This window comes from Podarcis cretensis, assembly GCF_951804945.1.
Source record: "Podarcis cretensis genome assembly, chromosome: 14".
In the NCBI taxonomy this organism is placed as follows: Eukaryota; Metazoa; Chordata; class Lepidosauria; order Squamata; family Lacertidae; genus Podarcis; species Podarcis cretensis.
In genome coordinates, this window is record NC_137183.1 from 3,768,494 (window position 1) to 3,791,047 (window position 22,554).

At 45.5% G+C, this 22,554-nt stretch overlaps 1 protein-coding gene and 1 long non-coding RNA gene across 3 annotated transcripts; one reads left to right on the forward strand and one right to left on the reverse strand.

Annotated features, from left to right (window-relative positions):
- The first annotated feature begins 535 nt into the window (after positions 1-535).
- On the forward strand, positions 536-7,414 carry LOC307202733. The gene is made up of 2 exons (XR_013832980.1): positions 536-3,388; positions 7,138-7,414. It is a non-coding gene; the product is annotated as an uncharacterized lncRNA (long non-coding RNA).
- Positions 7,415-13,491: 6,077 nt separating this feature from the next.
- Positions 13,492-22,414, reverse strand: GTF2A2 (general transcription factor IIA subunit 2). Of its 2 annotated transcripts, none has more exons than XM_079953536.1 (5): positions 22,279-22,414; positions 19,163-19,336; positions 17,964-18,068; positions 17,087-17,213; positions 13,492-13,825 (listed from the first exon to the last, which is right to left on the reverse strand). In XM_079953536.1, the coding sequence occupies exons 2-5, from the start codon at positions 19,232-19,234 to the stop codon at positions 13,800-13,802; spliced, it is 330 nt and encodes a 109-aa protein (XP_079809662.1). In that variant the 5' UTR covers positions 19,235-19,336; positions 22,279-22,414; the 3' UTR covers positions 13,492-13,799. The 2 variants fall into 2 exon arrangements, with proteins under 2 accessions (XP_079809662.1, XP_079809663.1); XM_079953537.1 differs by having other exon boundaries at positions 19,163-19,307; positions 22,279-22,413.
- Between the last annotated feature and the right edge of the window lie 140 nt (positions 22,415-22,554).

The following is a 22,554-nucleotide window of genomic DNA, read 5'->3' on the forward strand; positions in this document are numbered from 1 at the left end:
AAGGCTGAAAGAGCATCCATATTGGTTTGGGGCCTCGGGGGGGCCGTACCAGCCAAAGTTCAGTATGGTTGGCTGATGGCCCACACTCCCCTACTCCCAGACCCTTCAACATTTCTCAGATGAAAATAGGGACATCGTATTCAGTAGTAGTAGTAGTAGTAACAGCAGCAGCAGCAGCAGCAACAACAACAACAACAATTTTATTATTTATATTCTGCCCATCTGACTCTGGGCGGCTTCCAACATATATAAAAACATAATAATCATTAAACATATAAAAACCTCCCTATACAGGGCTGCCTTCAGATGTCTTCTAAAGGTTGTATAGTTACTTATCTCCTTGGCTCGAGGTTGCTTAACTCCATACCCTCCAACATTTCTCCAATTAAAATAGGGACGTCCTAAGAAAAGCAGGACATTCTGGGATCAGATCAGAAACCGGGGCGGCTTCTGTAAATCCGGGACTGTCCCTGGAAAATAGGGGCACTTGGAGGGTCTCCACTCCCCCCAGCCAGATTGAGGGTAGGTATCTTGCTCAAGGCCTCCAAAAACTATAGTTGACACTGTGGGGAGGGAAGATGTGGGGGCCTCCCCTACTAACAGAGATCTAAAGGAAAGAGGCAGGGAGGGTGAGGGGCTTCGGAGTCGTTGGAGATGGAACTTGAATGAGTCTGGATGCCTTTTGCACATCTGAAGCACCTTCTTTCCCTCAAAGAATTCTGGGCCTGTGATTTGTTGAGGGTTGTTGGGCACTGTAACTTCGGGTGAGGTAAACTACAGTACCCAGAAGGGTTGAAACATTTTCAGTTACAGTGTTGTTTCCTTGGATCATTGCAAAGTTTGGTGTCACATTGGAACCTGTGTTAAACTTTCCAAGTTGGCAGTGGGGCTTAGGATTTTATTTTATGTAGCTGCTGGTACGGTTTTTGCTAATGCAACATGCATTACCTACTGACATCAATCTGGTGTTGTTGGTATTAGTGATTGTGTTAGAAATGCCTAGCTCAGACTTCCCCAACCTTCAGTGCTTTGGGCTACAATTCACACTAGTTGCTGGAAACCACAAGGGGGAAGAGGCCTCTTGTGCAGGTTTGCAGGGTTCCACAGGCAACTGCTCAGCCACTGTGAGAACAGGATTCTGGACTAGATGAACTCATGGCCTGATCCAGCAGATGTCTTATGTTCCCCAGAGGTGGGGAACCTGAGGCCTTCCTGATTTTGCCTAGAATGGCTGGGCACTCCAGTCAGATGGGTGGCATATATTATTATTATTATTATTATTATTATTATTATTATTATTTGCTGAATAATAACTCCCATCTTCCATGCTGGCTGGAGGTTGATAGGAGGTGGAATCCAATGACATTTGGAGGGCCACAAATCACATACCATTGATCGGAAGGTCGGCAGTTCAAATCCCCACAACAGGGTGAGCTCCCATTGCTCTGTCCCAGCCTCTGCCAACCTAGCAGTTCAAAAGCATGCCAGTGCAAGTAGATAAATAGGTACCACTGCAGCAGGAAGGTAAATGGTGTTTCCATGCACTTTGGCACTTGTCACGGTCCTCCGTGCACCAGTAGCGGTTTAGTCATGTTGGCCACATGACCCGGAAAGGTGTCTGTGGACAAATGCCAGCTCTCTCAGTCTGAAAGTGAGATGAGCGCCACACCCCATAGTCGCCTTTGACTGGACTTAACCATCCAGGGGTCGTTTACCCTTTACCTTTTTTACCATTGATCTAGTAAGATCAGTTGACCTTTGTTGACTGCTTCTATATTATCATGCCTTGTACATTCCATGATGATTTTACACAATGAAAGATCAGGAAATTATGTGTTTTCTACCTTCCTTGTACATATTTGCACCTATGTAAATAGACAGTATGTGATATTGGCTTGTGCCTTATGTATCAACCTTGTGTGTACGTGTGTAAATCACAAGGTGGCCCAACTCACAAACGATTCAGAGTAAAGTGAAGCAGCCGCTGTTTACCCACTTACGTTTGCCTTCTGCTCTTTGCTTTGTAGGCCTGTTTTCTAGTGCCATAAAGATAAGGAAGATTACCTGCAGTCAGTTAGCTATTGTGAGAACCCTGATAGGGAATATAAAATCTAAACAAGTGGGGCAAAGGGCACACCTGACAGAGCTATAAGTGCAGAAAGGTGGATAGGGAGGTTTACCAGGGCGGAAGTCTTCACATTTTCTGTGTTCGGGGAAGCTTTTCTGTCAAGGAACTGATGTCCTTTTTGTGGAAGTGGGATGGGAGCGAAATGGGTTTCAAAGTGTGGCCTGGATGTGGTTAAACATCCTGCAATTCTGCAGCCACATAGGAAAGTTTTGTTCTGAAAAGAAGACGACCCTTTGGTGGCTCATGGTTCTAAGCCATGGCGTCAAATCTGCATTCCAAGCAAATGCGTCAGTGCAAATATTTAGGATTTGGTTTGAGGCCAGAAATTCTGTCGGCTTTTTACGTCATAAGGCCAAATGCACACAAGACATTGCTTGTTTTGTGTTTCTTCCCTTTTCATCACTCTCATTCACTTGCTTTCCCCCTTTGCCTTAAAAGCTTACAGAAAGCTAAACTAACTGCTCTCTAACTGCTCTCTGACACCAGGCAGGAAAGGCAGAGGTTCCTTAATGTGTTTGATTTTTCTCTGTCGGTTAAAGATTGTAAATATTTGCAATCTACAAATGTGTTGGTAGACTGCAAATCTAAAGAGGTGCAATTGAGATAAGTAGCAAAAGAATCTGGTTTGTTTCCCAATTTCTCTCCCCCCCCCCCCCCCGCCACTGTTTACCTTGTTTCTGCCACTTGGAAGGTTAGCACTACCTGATATGCATTTATGTTGATTTTGTAAAATAAATTAAGATTGGACAAAATCCATCTGGATAACATTTGCTGGATGTGCTCCTGCTATGGAGGAAAATACAGAGGTGTTCCTGAGATGCTGGAGTCAAAATCAGGCCACATGTGTGAAGACTGATTAGAATATAGGGGAGTTGCTTTATACCAAGTCAGGCCACTGGTCCACCTACCTTATTGCTGTTGACACTAACTGGCAGCACCTCTCCAGGACTGCAACCTGGGAGTTTCCCCCAGCCATACCTGGAGTTGTTGGGAACTGAACTCGGGGCCTCCTGTATGCAAAACATGTCATGGGAAACCTGAATCCTCGTAATAAGATGTATGTATGGCAGAGAACTTCATCATCAGGCATGGCTAGCTAGGAGTGGGTCACACCCATGGACAACTATCTGTTGTATGACATTGAATTGATGTTGCAAGATCAATGAACCACATCAAGAGAGGCATCTAGCTATGCCCAGAAGTGGTTGAGACCATGTTCCACAGATTCCAGTTTGCTTCTTTGAAACCTTTCTGACTGAGGTAGGTGAAGAATAGGAACAGAAAGCCCTCACTCTGTGTTTCTTTCATTTCAGTCATATTTAGAGGAACGTTTCCCCTATGGTTTCGAACTGATGTTCACCCCCCTTTCTTGCAGGGTGATTTAATGTTTCCTGGTGCGGGAAGAGACAACTCCCTTTGCAGAAACTAATAATAACAACTCACACCGGGTTCTCGCAAACCCCTCCCTTCCCATCATCAGATGGCTCCAGGCACCAAAACAGTTATTAATAATGCTAAATACAAGTAAAGGAATGCCTTTGACCTTCCCACCAAGAAAAGTCACTTGGGCAAGAACTCACTGTGAAAAAGAAAACAACATTATCTGAGAACCTTTGGTGGGGCAACACATCAGCACCGGTTAAAGGAAGAGCCCAGCGCTGGCTCAAAGAGCTGTAGCCAAACCATTATAGCCGCTTCACTGGCTACTGGCCTGTCTCCAAGAGCAATTCAAAGTGCTGGTTATAACCTATAAAGCTTAGATCCAAGACCGTATTGCCTTGTAAAAACCTGCCCAGGTTATGAGATCTTCAGAGGAGCCCTTCCCTCGTTCCCACCACATTCACATGCATGCCTGGTAGAGATGTAGGACAGGGCCTTCTTGGTGGCTGCTCCCAGTTTTTGGAACACCCTCCCTAGAGAAACTAGACAGGCCCCCCTCCCTGCTGTCCTTCCCCTGGCAGCTGAAGACCTTCTTCTTCCAACAGGCTTTTGGGAACTGACTGCTTTTAGTGAAAAGGCTGGTGCTGTGCTGCTTTTATTATAATTTTTACACACACAGTTTTAATTCTATTACTGTTTAATTGTTTTTAATTTTTGTTCTTTTAATTAGCTGTTCTTATTTTATCTGTAAGTTGCCTTGAGTCCTGGTCAGGGAAAAGGGTGATGCATATTAATAATATTATAATATAGAATATAGAATATAGAATGTCAGTTTTGAAGTTTCTTCTTACAATCAGGTGGTATCTAAATTTTATGAAATAAATAACATCTGGAGAGCCGCAGTTTCCCATCTCAGTTTGGGACTCTATTTAAATTAGCACATTGACTGAATTGCCAAAAGAAACTGGCAAACAGTTCACAGGCTTATGCTCATCAAGAACAGAGCATTCTCTTCCAGTTACTGCTGACCTCCACAACCTGCTTTCACTCTGTGTTGCAGAATTTTGAAGAATTGCTAATCAGCTGATATTTGGGGCTTCAAAGCACCACTGTCCGCTTTCCACAAACATTCACAATATCTTAAGCTGCTCACCTGTGCATGCAAAAAGTCGCAGCAGGGCTTTGCAGGGTCTGTGAATCTCCTTTTTGGCTAAGTCACAGCTTTACCTGCCCCATCCCTGACTTCCCACCTGAAATTGGGTGTAGGCCTGGAGGACGTGGCTTGACCAAAACGGTCTGAAGGGGACCAAGTGGGGAGGCCTGGCAGGCCTGATTGGGCACATGGACCAGAAGTTCCCAGTCATGGATCTCTAGATAGGGGCCTCTGTGGTGTTCAACAGTCAAATCACACCTGCCTTCCTCCATGTAGTGTAATAAGAGTCTTGGGTTATGACCTGGGAGGAAAGGTGGATGCTAATGCAGTAAACACATGAACAAAAGAGCTCCCATTTTTCAAATGTTGCAAAGACACCTTTCTCAAGTTCCTTGGTGGGCTTGACCAGTGGGCTAAATTCACATTATGCACGCCTGCAGTAGATACAGACATTTGGTTATGAATATGTGTGCTCACACACAGTAAGTGGGAAAGTGTTCTGCTACTTCCATTGAGAAGTACCTCAAGCACCAACCTAAGGCCTGTTGCCTGAAGCAGAGGGCAAGAGGTTGCCAGTGGGCAACCTCAGCCTCTGTCCTCAGCCAGCCCCCAACTATCTGCCTTCCAACTTACAACCAGTCCAGGGGCTGCCAGAGACTTCCTCTCCCTTGTCTCAGTGTTGCCCTTGTAGAATTTAGCAGGGAAGGGGATGGGTGCAAAACTAGGATAAATTGACTCTGCCACTGATGGCAGCCCCTCCAACCCCCATGCCCCATGGAAGCCATTGGGACAGCAGTTGGTAGGTAAGGTTCACTTCAACACCAACAATGGGGCAGCATCTTTCATCACATCAGAGGGCAGTAGGCTAGCTAAAGGAGTGTCTGGCAGGTCCCACATGACAAACACAGCCTTGTCCTTCAATGCCATGTTGCCACAAATTCCCAATAGCCAGCTGCTGCCTCACTCTACAAAATGGCAGAGCTAGCACTGAGTCCCTCACAACACAAAAATGGTTGCATAAAATGGGCTTCCACACTGGCACTGCCACCTCTTGAAATTAGAAAGCAAAAGAAAAACCTCAATATACAGGTATTAAAATAGTTTGGTCTAGGTTCAATTTGGGTTTGGCTTGTTTTAGCTGGTAACCAGCCAGTTCAGTCTGCACTTGGAACTAGCTTAGTTACGGATGCTAAGACTGAGCCACTAAATGGATCCGGTGTGCAGTCATGATACAACGGACGAGGTAGTCATCCTGTGGGATGACTGTGCCACCTCCAGTTGTAGGTCAGGGCTCACAATGACTCAGTGCTCCTCCATACAAAACAGTTCATCCCCACACAATGAAAACTAGCACGATCCTGGGAAGAAGGTTAGGCTAGGCCCCTTCTCCAGGACATCTAATTTTGTTTGGGGCAGGAATATTTGTGTATGGAGGAGTCTTCCCCCATCTGCAAACTGAAGTGGTAAAGCCGTGGGGCAGGTTGGCCACCTTTCTGGCTGGCTGTGAGAATTCAGATGCAGTGGCAGCTGCGTCCTATGAATAAAAGAAAAATTGCTAGCAAACTTAATAGTAAATGTGTAACAGCCCAGTTTTCAATTTGTGATTCATGTACAAGTGAATTGCCTAATTAACTCATGAAGCAGAAGCCCTTGGCCTTGGCTTGCTGCTTTATCAGGGCTCTCTCCAAGGCACACCTGTGGGCTGGGGTCTGAAGCTGGGTAGCACCTGCACTGCAGATGGATCCTCATGGAAGCCTCATGGAACAACCTATTTGTTGTTCTCCATTTTGAAAAGTAAGAAAAAGTTGAAAATGGGCAGGGTGGGTGGAGAGGAGAAAAACAGAAAGAAGAGAGAGGAATGAAAGAATATGGAAATATGGGATGTGTGTGCGCGCGCGTGCACACGCACGTGCACGCACGCGCAAACAGAACTGCCCATCCATCCATCCACTTATAGGAGGGATCAGTCGGAATGATATCCATGGCTCCCTTCCAAACGTGACCCTGTGATTGTGAGGGTAGAGTCTAGAAGAGGAAACCTGATGAACTGATCAGTCTTGTTTCTTTGTCAAGGAACTTGGTTGACCTCTTAAATACTCTGATCAGCACCTCAAAGAGTGAGCTATGTTGCCATAGTGACAACTAAGTGGTGGTGATCTCCAGGAAGGGAGCAGGCATTTCCATTCCCCACCCCACCCCTGGCTGGATGCCAGCTCAGTCTAGGTTGGAGAACAAAAGGCCAAGAGGACTGTGTGTGAGGGAGTCTGGCTGTTGCTGGAAGACAGAGAGGAATGTCTGCTCTGCTGAACCCAGAAGCTGTGGCTTGAGGCTTCTCTGAACACCTAACAAAGAAGCAAGATTTGTTGGGTGTTAATGCTGTGAGCCCCTCCAGACTGTGCCCAGGTTGTATATATGATGTGTAACTATAACCATACATCCTAAAGACACCACAGTCTACATTTACCTTCATTCCAAGGAAACTGAACCCTGGGAAAGCCGAGGCACCCCTGGAGTGGAGATGCCAGGGACAAACCTGGGACCTTCTACTTGCAAAGCCTACCATTGTGTGATGGGTACTCCTCCAGAGAAGTTGCCATTGTTGCAGGCTGGGTGTTAACAAAGGATTTGAAAAGGCTGAAGACTCCTACTTTAAGGGTGGATGAATCCAGACAGGTGGGCTAAAATAATGCTTGTGGTTCATTCCAGTTGTGATTAATTTAATTTCTCTTAACTAAACTCCCATTTTGATCTGATGACCTGAACTTGTTTTTAAGGTTCAAGTTCTGTAGATGTTTAAGATTCAGGTTTTGTTAATTAGATATTTAAGGTTCAGCATTCCAGCCAGTCAGCCACACCCTCCTCCTGTAAGGTAGGCAGGGGGAACCTGTGGCTCTCTAGATGTTGCTGATTCCAGCTCCCAACAGCCCCAGCCAGGGCTGATGTCAACTTGTTGTTGTTTAGTCGTTTAGTCGTGTCCGACTCTTCGTGACCCCATGAACCAGAGCACGCCAGGCACTCCTGTCTTCCACTGCCTCCCAGTTTGGTCAGACTCATGTTTGTAGCTTTGAGAACACTGTCCAACCATCTCGTCCTCTGTCATCCCCTTCTCCTTGTGCTCTCAATCTTTCCCAACATCAGGGTCTTTTCCAGGGAGTCTTCTCATGAGGTGGCCAAAGTACTGGAGCCTCAGCTTCACAATCTGTCCTTCCAGTGAGCACTCAGGGCTGATTTCCTTCAGAATGGATAGGTTTGAGCTTCTTGCAGTCCATGGGACTCTCAAGAGTCTCCTCCAGCACCAGAATTCAAAGCATCAATGTGAACTAGACTCCAACAACAGCTGAAGGGCCACAGATGCCCTATCCCAGGCCAAATCACTCTGTCCTCAGTTATTTAGGATTCCAATTCCCAACTGATACTAACATCCTATGACTCCTGGAGACCACTGAGCATGCTGTTGTTGGACTGATTTTTGTTGTTTTGATGTCATAGCAAAGCTCTGGATGCTACTGAGCAGTTTATACTTCCTCCATGTTTCTGGTGGCTCCATTTGGTTTCCAGTTGTGTTGGCACTCAACTACCCGAGCTTGCTATTAGCGGGAGTGTGATGATGAGAACACTGATTATATAGGCTTAGTATTTGGCATTGGTTCACTTGGATTCCCTGTCTAGAAGTAAGCACAGCAGTCACATCTCTGTGTCGATGATGAAGTGAAATTGCATTGCCTAAGTGCATCAGCAAAAGCTGATGCAATGTAAAACTGCCATCCATCGCAGCAGCTCTTAAGATTTCCCTGTCAGGCATGTTGCAATGCAAGCACAGTCAGCCAAGCAGGAAGAACGCATTGGTGAATGGGATGTCAGAACAACCAGTTAATCTCAAAAGTCAATGTTTATTTTGCAAGATAAAAAGACAGGAAGTCCAGTACAAACTCTCACTGATAGGAATTCCCAGGATAGCCATCAAAGAAAGTAATCTTATGGAACAATAGTATCAAAAAGTATGCTCTTAAAAACACAGAGCTAGAGAAAACACAGTGAAATAGACTGCAATCTAACTTGGGGTTAGGCACGCTTAACACTTGTACTTTTGTGTTCCTTTTTGTCCTCTTCAGTTAGACAAGACGTCAATGTATTGAAAGAAGCGTCATTGTCTCCAAGAGCTTCTCTACTCTGCACATTAACCATGTTGACCATGTTGGATTTTCTTGGTAGCTGGCCATTTACATGCATTTAGTTTAATAGCATTATGGTCAGTGCTTCCAATTGGCTCAACACTTACTGTATTTTTCTGTGTATAAGACGCCTCCATGTATAAGATGCCCCGTATTTTTTTGAACCCAAAATTATGAAATCAGTATTTTAAACAACAAACAGAACAACTTTGAGCTTTTGGGGGGGGGGGAGGTCACCCAAAGTTGTTGAGCTTTTTGACTAAATTTCAACTAAAAATGTGACCAAGATTTGGACTACTTTTTTTTTTTAGCAAAAAACATTGTCTTAGACACGGAAAAATACGGTATATCTTGCACCAGATCCTGGATGCCACTTAACATTAGGTCCTGAGTTGCTGCCCCTCTGGTCAGTTTCATGACATCAGGCTACCAGGGTCTTTGTCCGGGTGACCCCACATTCTATCACACCATAAGTAATTTTGTACAGCTTTATCACATACTACCTTACTCACCATCCAAAATAAAAAGCCCTCAAGGTTGTAACGGTACCTCATAGGGGATTTGCTCCAACCTTTTGACCATTTTGGCTGCCCCTTTCCACCATAGATTTGTACAAAGTCATTATGATACTGACAATTTTATTTCAGTCCCTTTCATAATGATCCCTGAAATTGACTTTGCCTTTTCCACAGCTGTTGCACATTGGGCCAACTGCAGTTGTTACCTTGATGTTGGCACTGTGATGGGGGCACTGTCTCAGCTGTGGCTCCTATCTTGCTAATGGACTGGGCTCCCTCATGAGGTTACTCCCAATTTATATCCCCAGCTAGTTTCTCCCCTCCCCACCCAGATGCTAATGCTTGGAATTCAATCAAGAAGTCCTTGTTAGATTAACACAAGGAAGTGTTGCCCAACTAATGAGCTCACGTCAATTCCAGCGAGTAGGAGTTTAAAAATAGGGTGGATTTAGTTCAGCGTTGGAAATGGGGATTTTTGTCAGGGGAGAGGACAAGGTGGCTGATTAAACTCTGTTGAAGTTTTCTTTTAAAACTGAAACTAGCTTTTAACTGGTTTTCTACCAAGCTGAATTAGCCAAGTCACAGACCACTGTATTCATAGCAGCTTTGATTGTAGCATACATCACACAGCTGAATAGTAAGATGGGGCAGAATAAAAGTCATTTTGAAACAAAAGTGTTAAAAATGCAATCCACATGCACACACACACATGGAATGCAGTTTGCTCACTTTGCTACATTCTACAGAACAAGAGCCAAATGACAACAATAGAACTGGCACTCAGTGGTGTCAGGTTAATGTAGGCTACAGCACCAGCAGTATGTTTGATGCTATTGTGGCATTAAACTATGGTGACAGAAGACTTAAAAGATATCAGTTCTCAGGAAGCTTCCCATTTCATGAAGCTAAACTATCTACCAGCAAACAGTTCTACAGCTACTGCTCTTGTGCTGCTTGGTTTGCCAAGGGAATCCGCTTGGCCACTATGAGAACAGGAATGCTGGACAAGAGAGAGAATTGGGAATGTCTCTTTTAGGATGTTGCTTGCCATTCACAATTTTTATAAATGCTTGAATAAGCATTTTTTTTTAAATGTGCTCCCCGGTAAATCGTGTCTGACTCTAGGGTTGTGCACCCATCTCACTTAAGAGGCCGGGGGCCAGCGCTGTCCGGAGACACTTCCGGGTCACGTGGCCAGCGTGACAAAGCTGCTCTGGCGAGCCAGCACCAGCGCAACACACGGAAACACTGTTTACCTTCCCGCTAGAAAGCGGTACCTATTTATCTACTTGCACTTAAGGGTGCTTTCGAACTGCTAGGTGGGCAGGAGCTGGGATCGAAAGACGGGAGCTCACCCCGCCGCGGGGATTCGAACTGCCGACCATGCGATCAGCAAGTCCTAGGCACTGAGGTTTTACCCACAGCGCCACCCGCGTCCCTGGGCTACTTTCTACCTAAACTTTTAAAAACCAGTACAGTGGTACCTCGGGTTACATACGCTTCAGGTTACATACGCTTCAGGTTAGATTCTGCTAACCCAGAAATAGTACCTCGGGTTAAAAACTTTGCTTCAGGATAAGAACAGAAATCGTGCTCTGCCAGCGCGGCGGCCCCATTAGCTAAAGTGGTGCTTCAGGTTAAGAACAGTTAAGAACAGTTTCAGGTTAAGAACGGACCTTCGGAATGAATCAAGTACTTAACCCAAGGTATCACTGTAATCTACATAAAAAGAGTAAGAATTTGCTCCATGGCAGCACGTTGTGGCAGATCTCAATGTTCTAGAAGTAAAATGAAGCCCTGGTTTTAAGCCTCTATCCATGAAGTGTGTGCTCACATTTCTCCGACAGCACAATTAGGAGGAAGGCTGCTCATAAAGGCAGGAGACCAGAAAAAGGTCAGTCCATCTGAAATATTTGTTGGCTTCAGGGCATTAGGTTCACTCCCACTAAAAAGAGCATACCAAACCATTTCTGCAAACTTTTGTACAAGTTATGCCACCACAATTATAGCTTTGGGTGTGTGAATGATGTAGTGTACATGGAATGCAGTACAGGTAGATCATCACTTATCACCGCCATAGGGAGAAGCAAACCTGAAAAATATGGTACCTTAGGGCAGTGTTTCCCAACCTTGGGCCTCCAGCTGTTTTTCCCATCATCCCTGACCACTGGTCTTGCTAGCTAGGGATGATGGGAGTTGTAGTCCAAAAACAGCTGGAGGCCCAAGGTTGGGAAACACTGCCTTAGGGAATACACCTTGACCTGTTAGGGAAAAGTTAGCAACTTTCTTAGTAACAGAGCAGGACCACAGACTTGTTCTGTACATCTGGGATGAGGAACAAGGGGCTCCAGCCAGCTTGGCCAACAGTAAGACATGATGGCAGCAGCAGTCCAGCAACACCTGAAGCACCACAACCCAAAAAAACTTTGGTAAGCGGAGAGTTCTGTAGCACATGCATACCTGAGACTGCTTTGCACAACCTGACGCCCTGCAGAGGTTGTGGGATTCCAACTCCCATCAGCTCCAGCCAGCATAGCCAATGGTCAGGAGATTATGGGAGTTGTAGTCCAGCAACATCTGGAAGGCCACAGGAAAGTGAGCTATGGAAGGGTAGGCCTGCTAAGTGATTAGCCATGATGGCTAAGAGGATCCTCCATGTATGGAGGCAGTGTATCTCTGGGAACAAGCAACAGGTAATGATTGTCACCTTCATCTGCTGTGAGCTTCCTAGAAGCATCAGGCTGGCCACTGCTGGATACCGAAGGTTGGGCTAGATCAGGCAAAAGAACTTGGTGCCCTACCATCAGCTCCAGCCAGCATGGCCAACAGTGTCAGAGATTATTGTAGTGGTCCAACAACATCTAAAGGACCACAGGTTCCCCATCCTGGTGTTAACTGGAGATGCCATTGAAGACTGAACCCGGGTCCCATTGCATGCAAAGCGGATGCACAGAGCTCCTTGACTTTTGAGGAATGTCATTTGCCAGTACAATTATCTGCTGTTACTGTTTGAGTAGATTTGCTACAAATTTGTTTTTAGCTTATGCATGCTTTTTGCCCTGTCTTACTTTATGCTTGTTCATAGGTTTAAAGTACATCACAATTGGCTCTTTCTAAAGGGTTGTAAGGGACGTGGGTGGCGCTGTGGGTTATACCACAGAGCCTAGGAATTGCTGATCAGAAGGTCGGCGGTTCGAATTCCCATGATGGGGTGAGCTCCCGTTGCTCGGTCCCTGCTCCTGCCAACCCAGCAGTTCAAAAGCATGTCAAAGTGCAAGTAGATAAATAGGTACCGCTCTGGCGGGAAGGTAAACGGCGTTTCCATGCGCTGCTCTGGTTCGCCATAAGCAGCTTGGTCATGCTGGCCACATGAGCCGGAAGCTGTCTGCGGACAAACGCTGGCTCCCTCAGCCAATAAAGCGAGATGAGCGCCGCAACCCCAGAGTCGAACATGACTGGACCTAATGGTCAGGGGTCCCTTTACCTTTAAAGGGTTGTAAATACTGGTAAATTCTAGGGTGCCTTCCATATACTGTACATAGTTCCCAGGGTTTCCAAGGCTTGAAAACAATGGGCATTATTATTCCATACTTTCCTTATATTAGTGCTGCCTTTTCACACTTTTCTTCTGTGAGGGGAGGGGGTGGTTACCCTTTTATACTAGCAAAGCCTAACTGTTTGATCATATGTTCTGGTAAAATACAGAACTAGAATACCGTAGATTCCAGCGTATTAGGCGACTGGGCATATTAGATGACCCCCCAAATTGGCAGCTGCAATTTGGGGGTTCGTCTTATAAGCCCAGTCGCCTAATACGCTGGGCAGTTCCACACTGGAAGAAAGCCACCCGGCATGGAGCAGAGCCCGCCGCCAGCTGCTGCTGGTTTGGAGCCGCTGCCACAGCAGTGGACGGGCTCCGCTCTGCATCACCCATACCCAGTATATAGGATGACCCGCGACTTTTTAATCTCTTTTTCGGGGTTCTCAATTTGTGTAGATTCCCAGCTAATTACAATTTGGGGCATCCTTAGACATTATGTACATTGTTGATTGTATATACACAAGATAGAAGATTCCTTTAACCCATCCAGGGATTCCGATTCACAGAAGAAAAGGACACAGGCCTACTTACCACTCATCTAAAAGTTTTAAATAAAATGTTTATTGGAGAAGTTACCTTGATGAACCAAAAAGCAACAACATTTAATCCTTAGTTTTTTGTTTCTCTCTTTCTTTTTAAAAAAGCAATATTCTTTGCCTTCATGTCTTAGGTGAACTCAAAAGATGCTCTACAGAGCTTCTGCCAAGACAGTTCCACAAGGCATTCCAGCATGGATTACTCATATCTGCATCATTAAAATAGTCATCCACACACTCTCTGGCCACCCTCCTCTCTCAGAATTGCAGCCTCTTAAAGACATTGCTGGCACAGGGACCCATCTTCCTCTTCACTCTGCAGCATTGGAACCAGTATCTGGAAGTGAGAAGAAGACAATTTAAAACAGGACACTGCTGTTAAAGACAACTCCAAGTCCAAAATGAGATCTCACAAATTTTATGAGCAGCTCTCCAACTTTTGTTAGCTCCACAAGGCTTCCGTGAACCCTGAATGAAACTAAGAGATTTGTGCCTAATTTTTACATTACTAAATTCTTTTCACTGGTTTTATTCTAAACCCTACCCTAAGAGTTAGGCCATTTATCCATATATCTAAGAATTGTTGCATGTGCTTGGCACCTCTCCAGGTGTCTTGCCAGTTGCAAAAAAATTCAGGGAGTCAGGCTGAGATGCCAAGAACTGAACCTGGGACATTCCTTATGCAAAGCATGCACTTTACCACTGACCTAGAAACCCTTCCTGCTGAAGTTCTGGTGTAAGTTGTATGGGGAGCTGTATACAAACTTCATAGACCAGGTTTTTCATATGGATTGAGACAGTTTTGAACAGAAGGCAGCTAGAGAGGAAACACTGCAATCAGTAACAGCGGCTCACTCTCATTATCTCTAGGGCTGTTGACTGCACCCTTCTGAAACACTTCAGTACCTAACACTGCACCAGCAAGTTACAAAAATTGCATTTATGTGCCGAAGGAAGACTGATTTTTTTAAAAAATAAAAAAGAAGGCACATAAGTCTGTAAGTAGGAAGATCCTTCAAGAGGCAATACTGTTAAGATACAAGGGTGCCAACTTTTTAGTCAGCTCCTGCTTCACTGTCTTTAACACAGGGGAAGGGAAGCTTTCTGGGGTGGGGTGGGCAGCACATACCAGTAGTGGGTGGGGCCAGAAACACATGTAGGTGGAACAATGCATGGCAGCTTCTCCTCTGTACAATATGTCACATTCCATCCATGCAGAAGTGGAGATATTTCTGCACCCATACACCCATTTCTCCATCCAGGCAAGTAAGAGGCATTGTCACACTTCAATGACATATTCCAGGCAGGCAAAAGTACCCCAGAAGGGCTTGGAGAATGGCTGCTGAGAGGTGTGGCTTGGGGAGAGTCCCAAGGGCTATATAGGGCCTGAGGTTCCTCACTTCTGCTTTAAAAAGAACATGGCAGACAGGGGTTTTCTCTCTCCCACACCTGGAGATGCTGGGACTGAACCTGGGACCTCCTGCATACAAAGCATATGCCCTAGTCCAGGCACAGGCAATGTGTTGCCCTCCAGATATTTTGGACTATGGGTCCCATAATCCCTGACTATGGCCATGCTGGCTGGGGCTGCTGAGGTTTAGAGTCCAACAACACTTAGCAGGAAGCATGTCATCTACCCCTATTCTACTCTAGGGTTATTCCTCTAAAAAATAAAGAGATTCTATGGTTTTCCCAGTAGTGATGTATGGAAGTGAGAGCTGGACCATAAAGAAGGCTGATCGCCGAAGAATTGATGCTTTTGAATTATGGTGCTGGAGGAGACTCTTGAGAGTCCCATGGACTGCAAGAAGATCAAACCTCTCCATTCTGAAGGAAATCAGCCCTGAGTGCTCACTGGAAGGACAGATTGTGAAGCTGAGGCTCCAATACTTTGGCCACCTCATGAGAAGAGAAGACTCCCTGGAGAAGACCCTGATGTTGGGAAAGATGGAGGGCACAAGGAGAAGGGGGCGACAGAGGATGAGATGGTTGGATAGTGTTTTTGAGGTTACCAGCATGAGTCTGACCAAGCTGCGGGGGGCAGTGGAGGACAGGAGTGCCTGGCGTTCTCTGATCCATGGGGTCACGAAGAGTCGGACACGACTAAACGACTAAACAACAACAACAACAACTCTTGAGGTACTGAATAAAGGGTTGATTTAAACAGAAAGCTACCTTATACCAATTCAGACCATTGGTCCACCAAGCTGAGCATTGTCTATAGCAGGGATGGGGAGCCTATGGTTGTTGGACTCCAACTTCCATCAGCCCCAAACAGCATGGCCATGAGGAGGGCCACAGGTTCCTGGTCTACACTGTATAGCAGCAGAATAGTTCTAAAGTTTCAGATGGGATATCCCCAGGCCTAACTGGAGGTGCTATGGATTAGGATGCTGTGTGCTTAGGGTCTTTTGCATTCAAAGCAGATGTTCTACTGCTAAGCTATGGCCTTTCCCCATAGAGACTCTAGAAATCCATTGCCCCAAGCCAGTTGGCTTTCAGGCCTTCATAGGCCGGTAACACATCCTTTATTTGCAGCAGTGCCGTGTAAACACTTAAAATTCTGCTTCCAAACAGTGTTAGACACACACAGCAATTACACAACAAATACCCATTGTGGCTAAAGGGCATTTCCCTAATGATATGATGAGGTGTTGTCTGTGGCCTGGCACTTTGACCATCAGCCAACCCCGTGCCCCACCTGCAGATACTTTTGCCACCTTCTTCTGGAAGGAAAAATCTAGAGCTGGATGGACTATTACACCAGCTGCCAGAGGCCAAAAGAAAAAGCTACACACACATCTCTAATGTTTAGTACCCCTTCTGATGGCTTTAATTGTAAGCCAATCTTGGCTGAGAAGTTATAGTTTGTACACTGCTTTGATGTTTTCTACAGTCAAGCGGTACATAACTTGTACGAAATAAAAACTAGTGGGATATAAACATAATAGCAACAAAGATGCATTTGCCACTTTTTATCATGTTAAAACCCAAACACATCCTTTCTTCGTAAAATCCTGCCCTGGTAGAAAATCCCATTTTAATTGAGACTTACAGGGCAGGTGACAGAGGAACTCTCTCATTTGAAAAGCTCAATTCAAGAACCAGAATAGCCAGGTCCTATTTTATCTTGCATTCTAATGTAACACTTCTACTCAAAAATGACCCCAAAAGAAGTTTACGGTACATCAAAATAAAACTATCAAAGAGAGTCAAAATACAATCAAAAGCCATCAGTAAAACAAAAACAACATGTGTGAAATAAGAAGTTTAGAGGCTGAAATAACTGAAATTAAACCAAACATAGTCTCTGAATGGTTGGGAGACTCAGTAAATTTTCATCATGTACTGTGCTACCAAGGAAAGCATGTTTCATGACTGGGGTGGCACCACCACCAAACAAGGGGTCAAATGTATTTTAGGACACTTTAAGGGGAGGGAGAAAAAGCCTTTCATATGCTTTGTGCAAAATTTTCTCATCAAAGACTCATGGCTTTGCCGACAGCTGTAATTCTTGTGTAATATAAAAAAAAAAAATCTATTGCTACTCTGCCACCTGATCTCAGCATCTTCACACACATCACATTCCAGAACTTACTTTTTCCATCACAGGCTACTATTTTCACTTTATCCACTTTCACAAGCTCAGTGACCTCTCTGAATTCAACATCATTCAGTACAAATGTCCAAACGTTGTCACAAAATCTGTATGTGTTCAGGGAGCCCTTTAGGAGCGAACAGAGGAAGGAAGAGAGAGAGAGAAGAACATCTAAGTAACTTCAAGAAAAACTTCTTTGGAATTGTTTCACTCATATTTTGTGCCACCCGTGTGCCTCAGAGTAAATCTGAAGTGTGTGCTTCTTGTGCCACCTTGTGGTAGGCTTAAAGAAGAAGAAGAAAACACCCACACAGAATAAAGAAGAGAATTAGAACAGCCAAATGCCGGACTGAGAAGTACAATTAGATCCCCCCCCCCCCCCCTTAAATGCACAGTCCAGCCCTTGGGCATATAGCAAAGCTAACCCAGTTTTTTGAAATTCTGTATAACTGCTGCATGTCCTGCCACCAACATTTTATAACTAATTTGTTATAATGATTTATATCCACCTTTCAGGACACAAAGTCCATATGCTGGTTTCTTTTCATATCTTATATTTCACCTTTTATAAATCCTTCCAAGATGGCTCACATGAAACACTAAACCACATTTTTAAAAAATCAGGAAAAAATTATGTCAACAAAAATAACCAAGGTGCCTCCTCCAGTTTTGCACTGCATTGGAACATCAAAGTATATATTCTTCTGAGTTCACATTTTTGCTGATTCCTAACATTATTTTTTTAAAAAAAACTTGCTTCAAAGGAAGACGTTGCAAGCTGGAGTCAAAAGAAGTCTGCACCCATTTTAAGTCAGCAAAAGTTACTGTAAATGGTAGAAGCCATAAGCTACTCTTCCTTAGCATTTAGCCTTCTTACCCTGAAATTGACTCTGTTTCTGACCCGTTGTGCCAATGCAGAATTGATAGCTTTGTCAAACTGAAGTAGCACTTGAAGGGCAAGCTGGGGGGTGATCTGCTGAGACTAAAATGGAGATAAAAAATAAAAACATTCAGCTTTGAGGATAAATTACATTCAATATTGAATACAAGCTCATCTCTCCAAAATCTTAAATTATAATAGTTCTGATTACATAGAAACATTGTAATCACCACTATAAAATTCCTTTATTAATTTATTATTTCAATTTCTAGCCTGCCCTCCACCAAATCAATGATCCTAGGGTAGGACACAATGGACAACATAGCAACAATTAAATCATACAACACTTTAAACAAAAATGTTAAACCACTATCTAAACAACACAATCCTAATAACTGAGCAGACTGACAATTAAATTAAATTTGCGGCTGTTCTCAGTTACACCAATCCAATTAAAAAGGCCTGAGCAAAATATATCAAAAAATTATGCTTTCACAATTTTAACAACAGATAGAAAATTCCCTTGTTAAATTCTAACCAGTACAGTCCCAACGATTTTCCATATACAAAAATTTAGCTACCCTCTTAACATATTTCAGTCAGGTCTGCGTGTGTCTTAGTATGGGTATTCTGCCCATCTTCAGTTTTTCCAGACTAGCAAATAAGCATTTGATTTCTGGCACGGAGTTTGCTAGATTGCAAGCCTTATGCTTTCAGTTTAAAAAGTTTAAACTTTAAATGTTAGGTTTGCACTGAAAAGTTAGAAGGGCCATCTTCCTTTGTGGATTTCCTCTTACCATTACCCTGATGTGTTTCATCTTTACTTATAAATCCACACATGATGCGAGGTTTGGGAGGGAGGAGGTAAAGAGCAAATAAACACTGTGTTACATTTTATTCAGTCATATTTTGTGGCTTGTACAAGCATCCCACCATTTACGTGCGTTCAAGTCATGTACAGTGCCAGAAGAGCCTCAACAAAGCTCTGTTACACTTCTGGCTTGTGAGCATTCCAGGATCCTGAAGAGGATACTCCCTTTGGGCTCTGAGGAAAGTCTCCTTGTGAGCTGGAGGTGCAGCAGGGTGCTCCCCACTTATGCTCATTCCACTTATGTGTCCAGGGGGGCAGAAAACCCTGGTGTAAGTTCAGCACTGGGCTGTTCAGGCTTACAAGGGCATAAAAGTCTACAGTCTACCTGTATGAGCTCATCTAGGCTCTCCTGAAGACTATTCCCCAGCGTGGTATTTCTATAGAGCTGGTAGGCCATGGCTCATGAGAAGGGCAGAAAACCGTTGTTGACCATCCACAGATCTGAAACTGCTGCAACTTTCACCAAAAGCCTAGGAAATCCAGCATAACAATTAATGACCTAGACAGGGAGCAAAAATAGTGTTATGGGTGTTAAAGACTAACAGTGGAGTCGAATTGGAAATACCGAAAGGTAGTACTGTGGCTTTTCTAATTTAAAAGCATACAAAGTAAGTAATTATATTTCTTTTGCATACTTTTAGCACTTCAGTCACAGAGCTTCTTCTGCACTAATTTAAGGCCTCACTTGCTGCTGTTTGCTTTTAGCTGCTTTGATATTATGCAGTGTAAAAACTGTATTACATAACTCTTTTTATGCTCTGTGCCCTACCCCAAGAGGCAGATAAAAGAGAAGGAATAAATATTTTAATGTATAATTTTATTTGTGGAACACCTTCTTGGGCATAGCTTTCTCAAGGAAACTCACACACTGTAAATACCCAGTGGAGTTTCAATGACAAAGGTGGGAGTTTTATCATTTTTAAAAAGGGGTGGCTAACCTAAAATTATTTGGATTTGGAAAATTAGGTGGAGGGATGCAGAAACCTTTAGCCAACCCTCTATTGTACTGGTCTTCAACTGATCCAAGGTGGGTCGCAACAGGAGCAAATTCCGCTTGCCCCCTCCCAAGAGGTGGGCGGGGTTTGCGACTGCACGGGCTTACCTGGCCAGGTGCCACCCACCTTCCTATAGGGTGGCCATCACCCCGCCCCCATCTCAGCAGGACAATGGGCTGCCGCTGGGGGTGCGGTGAAGGCAAGGAAAAAAGGCCAATGTCCTTTGGCCTAGAGTGAACTCATTTGGTTTCCTTCCAGATTCACCCACACAACCCTCCCTAAAAAGATAACATGGTCTTCTTTTGCAGGCTAACCTCTTGCTTTCTAGGTCAGCGGGCGCTGCTATGGTCAGAAGATGGTTGCGGTATTCAGAAATGGGAAGGAATTTCCCAGCATTGGCAGGTTTTGCCTTCCCCGTAGCAATTCGTCACAACTTTAGTGGTTTTTAGGCCTTGGACAGTATCCTATAGTCTATCTTCGAGATGGGGGGTGACATCCTCATGCACCCCACCCGGCGGCGTTGCAGTGCTGCTTAAAGTGTGGATTACTGGAGTCACTGGCCCTAGAACGGCGGCAAGTAGGTCAAACTCCCAGCTTTGGTGAGGGGGAGGGCATGCTGTGTAAGTTCATGCTTTACAGTCTCTTCCCACTGCACCTGACTGCCCTGCACATCCTCAGCCCGTTGGGTTGAGAGCAGTGGCGTAGTGTGGATTGTCAGCACCCGGGGCAAGGCAAGTAATTTGCGCCTCCTAACCCGTGGATTTGCGCCCCCTAACCCTAACCCCCAGGTGTTGCGCCCGGTGCGGCCGGCCCCCCCTGCACCCCCCACGCTACGCCACTGGTTGAGAGGGATACCTTCCAAGGCCTAAGCCAAGGTTCCTACACCTAAAATTCAATAAAGTTGTGGCCTAATTTAAACCCATACATTATTGTCATGTCTCATTTCGGGGGGGGGGTGTTAGCCTTCGCGGACAGGGTTTAGCACGTGGGTTTGCAAATGGATGATTTAGCTGAGATTCCTGAATGGCAGGTGGGGGACTAGATGACCCTCAGGGTCCCTTCTATGATTAAAAAATGGATCCCCAGATGCATATTTGGGTTGAAAGGTTGAAGGTAGCTGCCCCAGGGTTGCATGACAGTGGAAGGATTCCTGCACACACAAACATGTGTACAGAACACCCACCCCCCAAACCAGCCACCAACCACTTCAACTGATGCCTGCAGATTGCCTGGTGTGTGTGGGCGTGTGCCATTGCCCACACCAGACACATCCAGCAATTGATCAGATCACCAGAGTTGGATGAGCAGGCAATATCCATCTCCCCAAAGACCCCAGCAGCATTTGTCCTTTATCATATTTTTCTTTTCATAGTGGTGCTTTAAGAAAACTGCTAGCACATGCGCAGAGTTAAGTAGGGTCCATCCGGTATCGCTTTCAAGTTGGATTAACTGTGTGTTGAGATTCCTGCATTGCAGGGTCTGGGCTAGATGACCCTCTGTGAGAGCTCTCCACCTCTGCCAAAACAAGTGGAGATTGGGGCAGGATGAAGAAGATTAGGGTGGGGGACCCTGCCCCAATATTTGGGAGTTAACCACCCCTGTTTTAAAACCGCAGAGCATCTAAATAATAATAATAATAATAAGGTAAAGGTAAAGGTACCCCTGCCCGTACGGGCCAGTCTTGACAGACTCTGGGGTTGTGCGCCCATCTCACTCAAGAGGCCAGGGGCCAGCGCTGTCCGGAGACACTTCCGGGTCACGTGGCCAGCGTGACATCGCTGCTCTGGCGAGCCAGAGCCGCACACGGAAACGCCGTTTACCTTCCCGCTGGTAAGCGGTCCCTATTTATCTACTTGCACCTGGAGGTGCTTTCGAACTGCTAGGTTGGCAGGCGCTGGGACCGAGCAGCGGGAGCGCACCCCGCCGCAGGGATTCGAACCGCCGACCTTTCGATCGGCAAGTCCTAGGCGCTGAGGCTTTAACCCACAGCGCCACCTGCGTCCCACAATAATAATAATAGTGTACAGTAAAACAGCATTGTAATAGCATTTTTAAAAATATTGTTTTGGGGTTCAGTAACTTTTTAACTGTTACTTTTCACAGGTGTTTTGCTTTCTGTACAGTATTATGTCTGTGCTGCTTCGACTTGGGTAAGGCGCCTGAGTCTCGGCCTGGGGAAAAGGCGGCATATGAACAAACAGAACGAGAACAACATTTCCATACTAGAACTACAACGTCTCAAGAGCACGACTGTTCCCCACACGGAAGCCCTGCCGGAGCAGGAGGATTTTTAACCACCCACTTTCACAACCAAGACGTATTATGGGTGCCGCCGCCGCCGCCGCCGCGGTCCTTGTTCTTCTCAAGCGACGGCAGCAGCGCTGCCTCCCTTTCCCGGGCGCCGCCCCGACAGGGTCGCCCCTTTCCCGACGGCAGAAGGCGGTACCTGCAGGAGGAGGAGGAGGAGGAGGCCGCGGCGCCTCCCGCCCCTCACGGCCACCGACGCGGAAACAGCGCCCGACTCTGCTCCCTCCGCTCCCTCAGGCTGCTCGGTCCGGAAGCGGAAGCTCCCGCTCCGGAAATCGAAAGAGGACGTCGCTCGACCACCATAGAGATTCCGCGTAGCTGGGCTTGGGCGTGTTCCGCGCATGCGTCTGCCGGGGCGGGGCGAGTGGGCGGAGTCGAAAAATCCCCGTTTTCTCTTCGCCTCGTCCGCTTTTTG

Coding starts and splice junctions, on each gene's coding strand:
- GTF2A2 (XM_079953536.1), bottom strand. CDS start 19,234: ATGGCCTACCAGCTCTATAGAAATACCACGCTGGGGAATAGTCTTCAG. Junction 18,069..19,162: donor GCCTAGATGAGCTCATACAG/GTAGACTGTAGA, acceptor TCTCCATTTTAG/TCTCAGCAGATCACCCCCCA. Junction 13,826..17,086: donor AGTAGCCTGTGATGGAAAAA/GTAAGTTCTGGA, acceptor TCTCACTTCCAG/ATACTGGTTCCAATGCTGCA.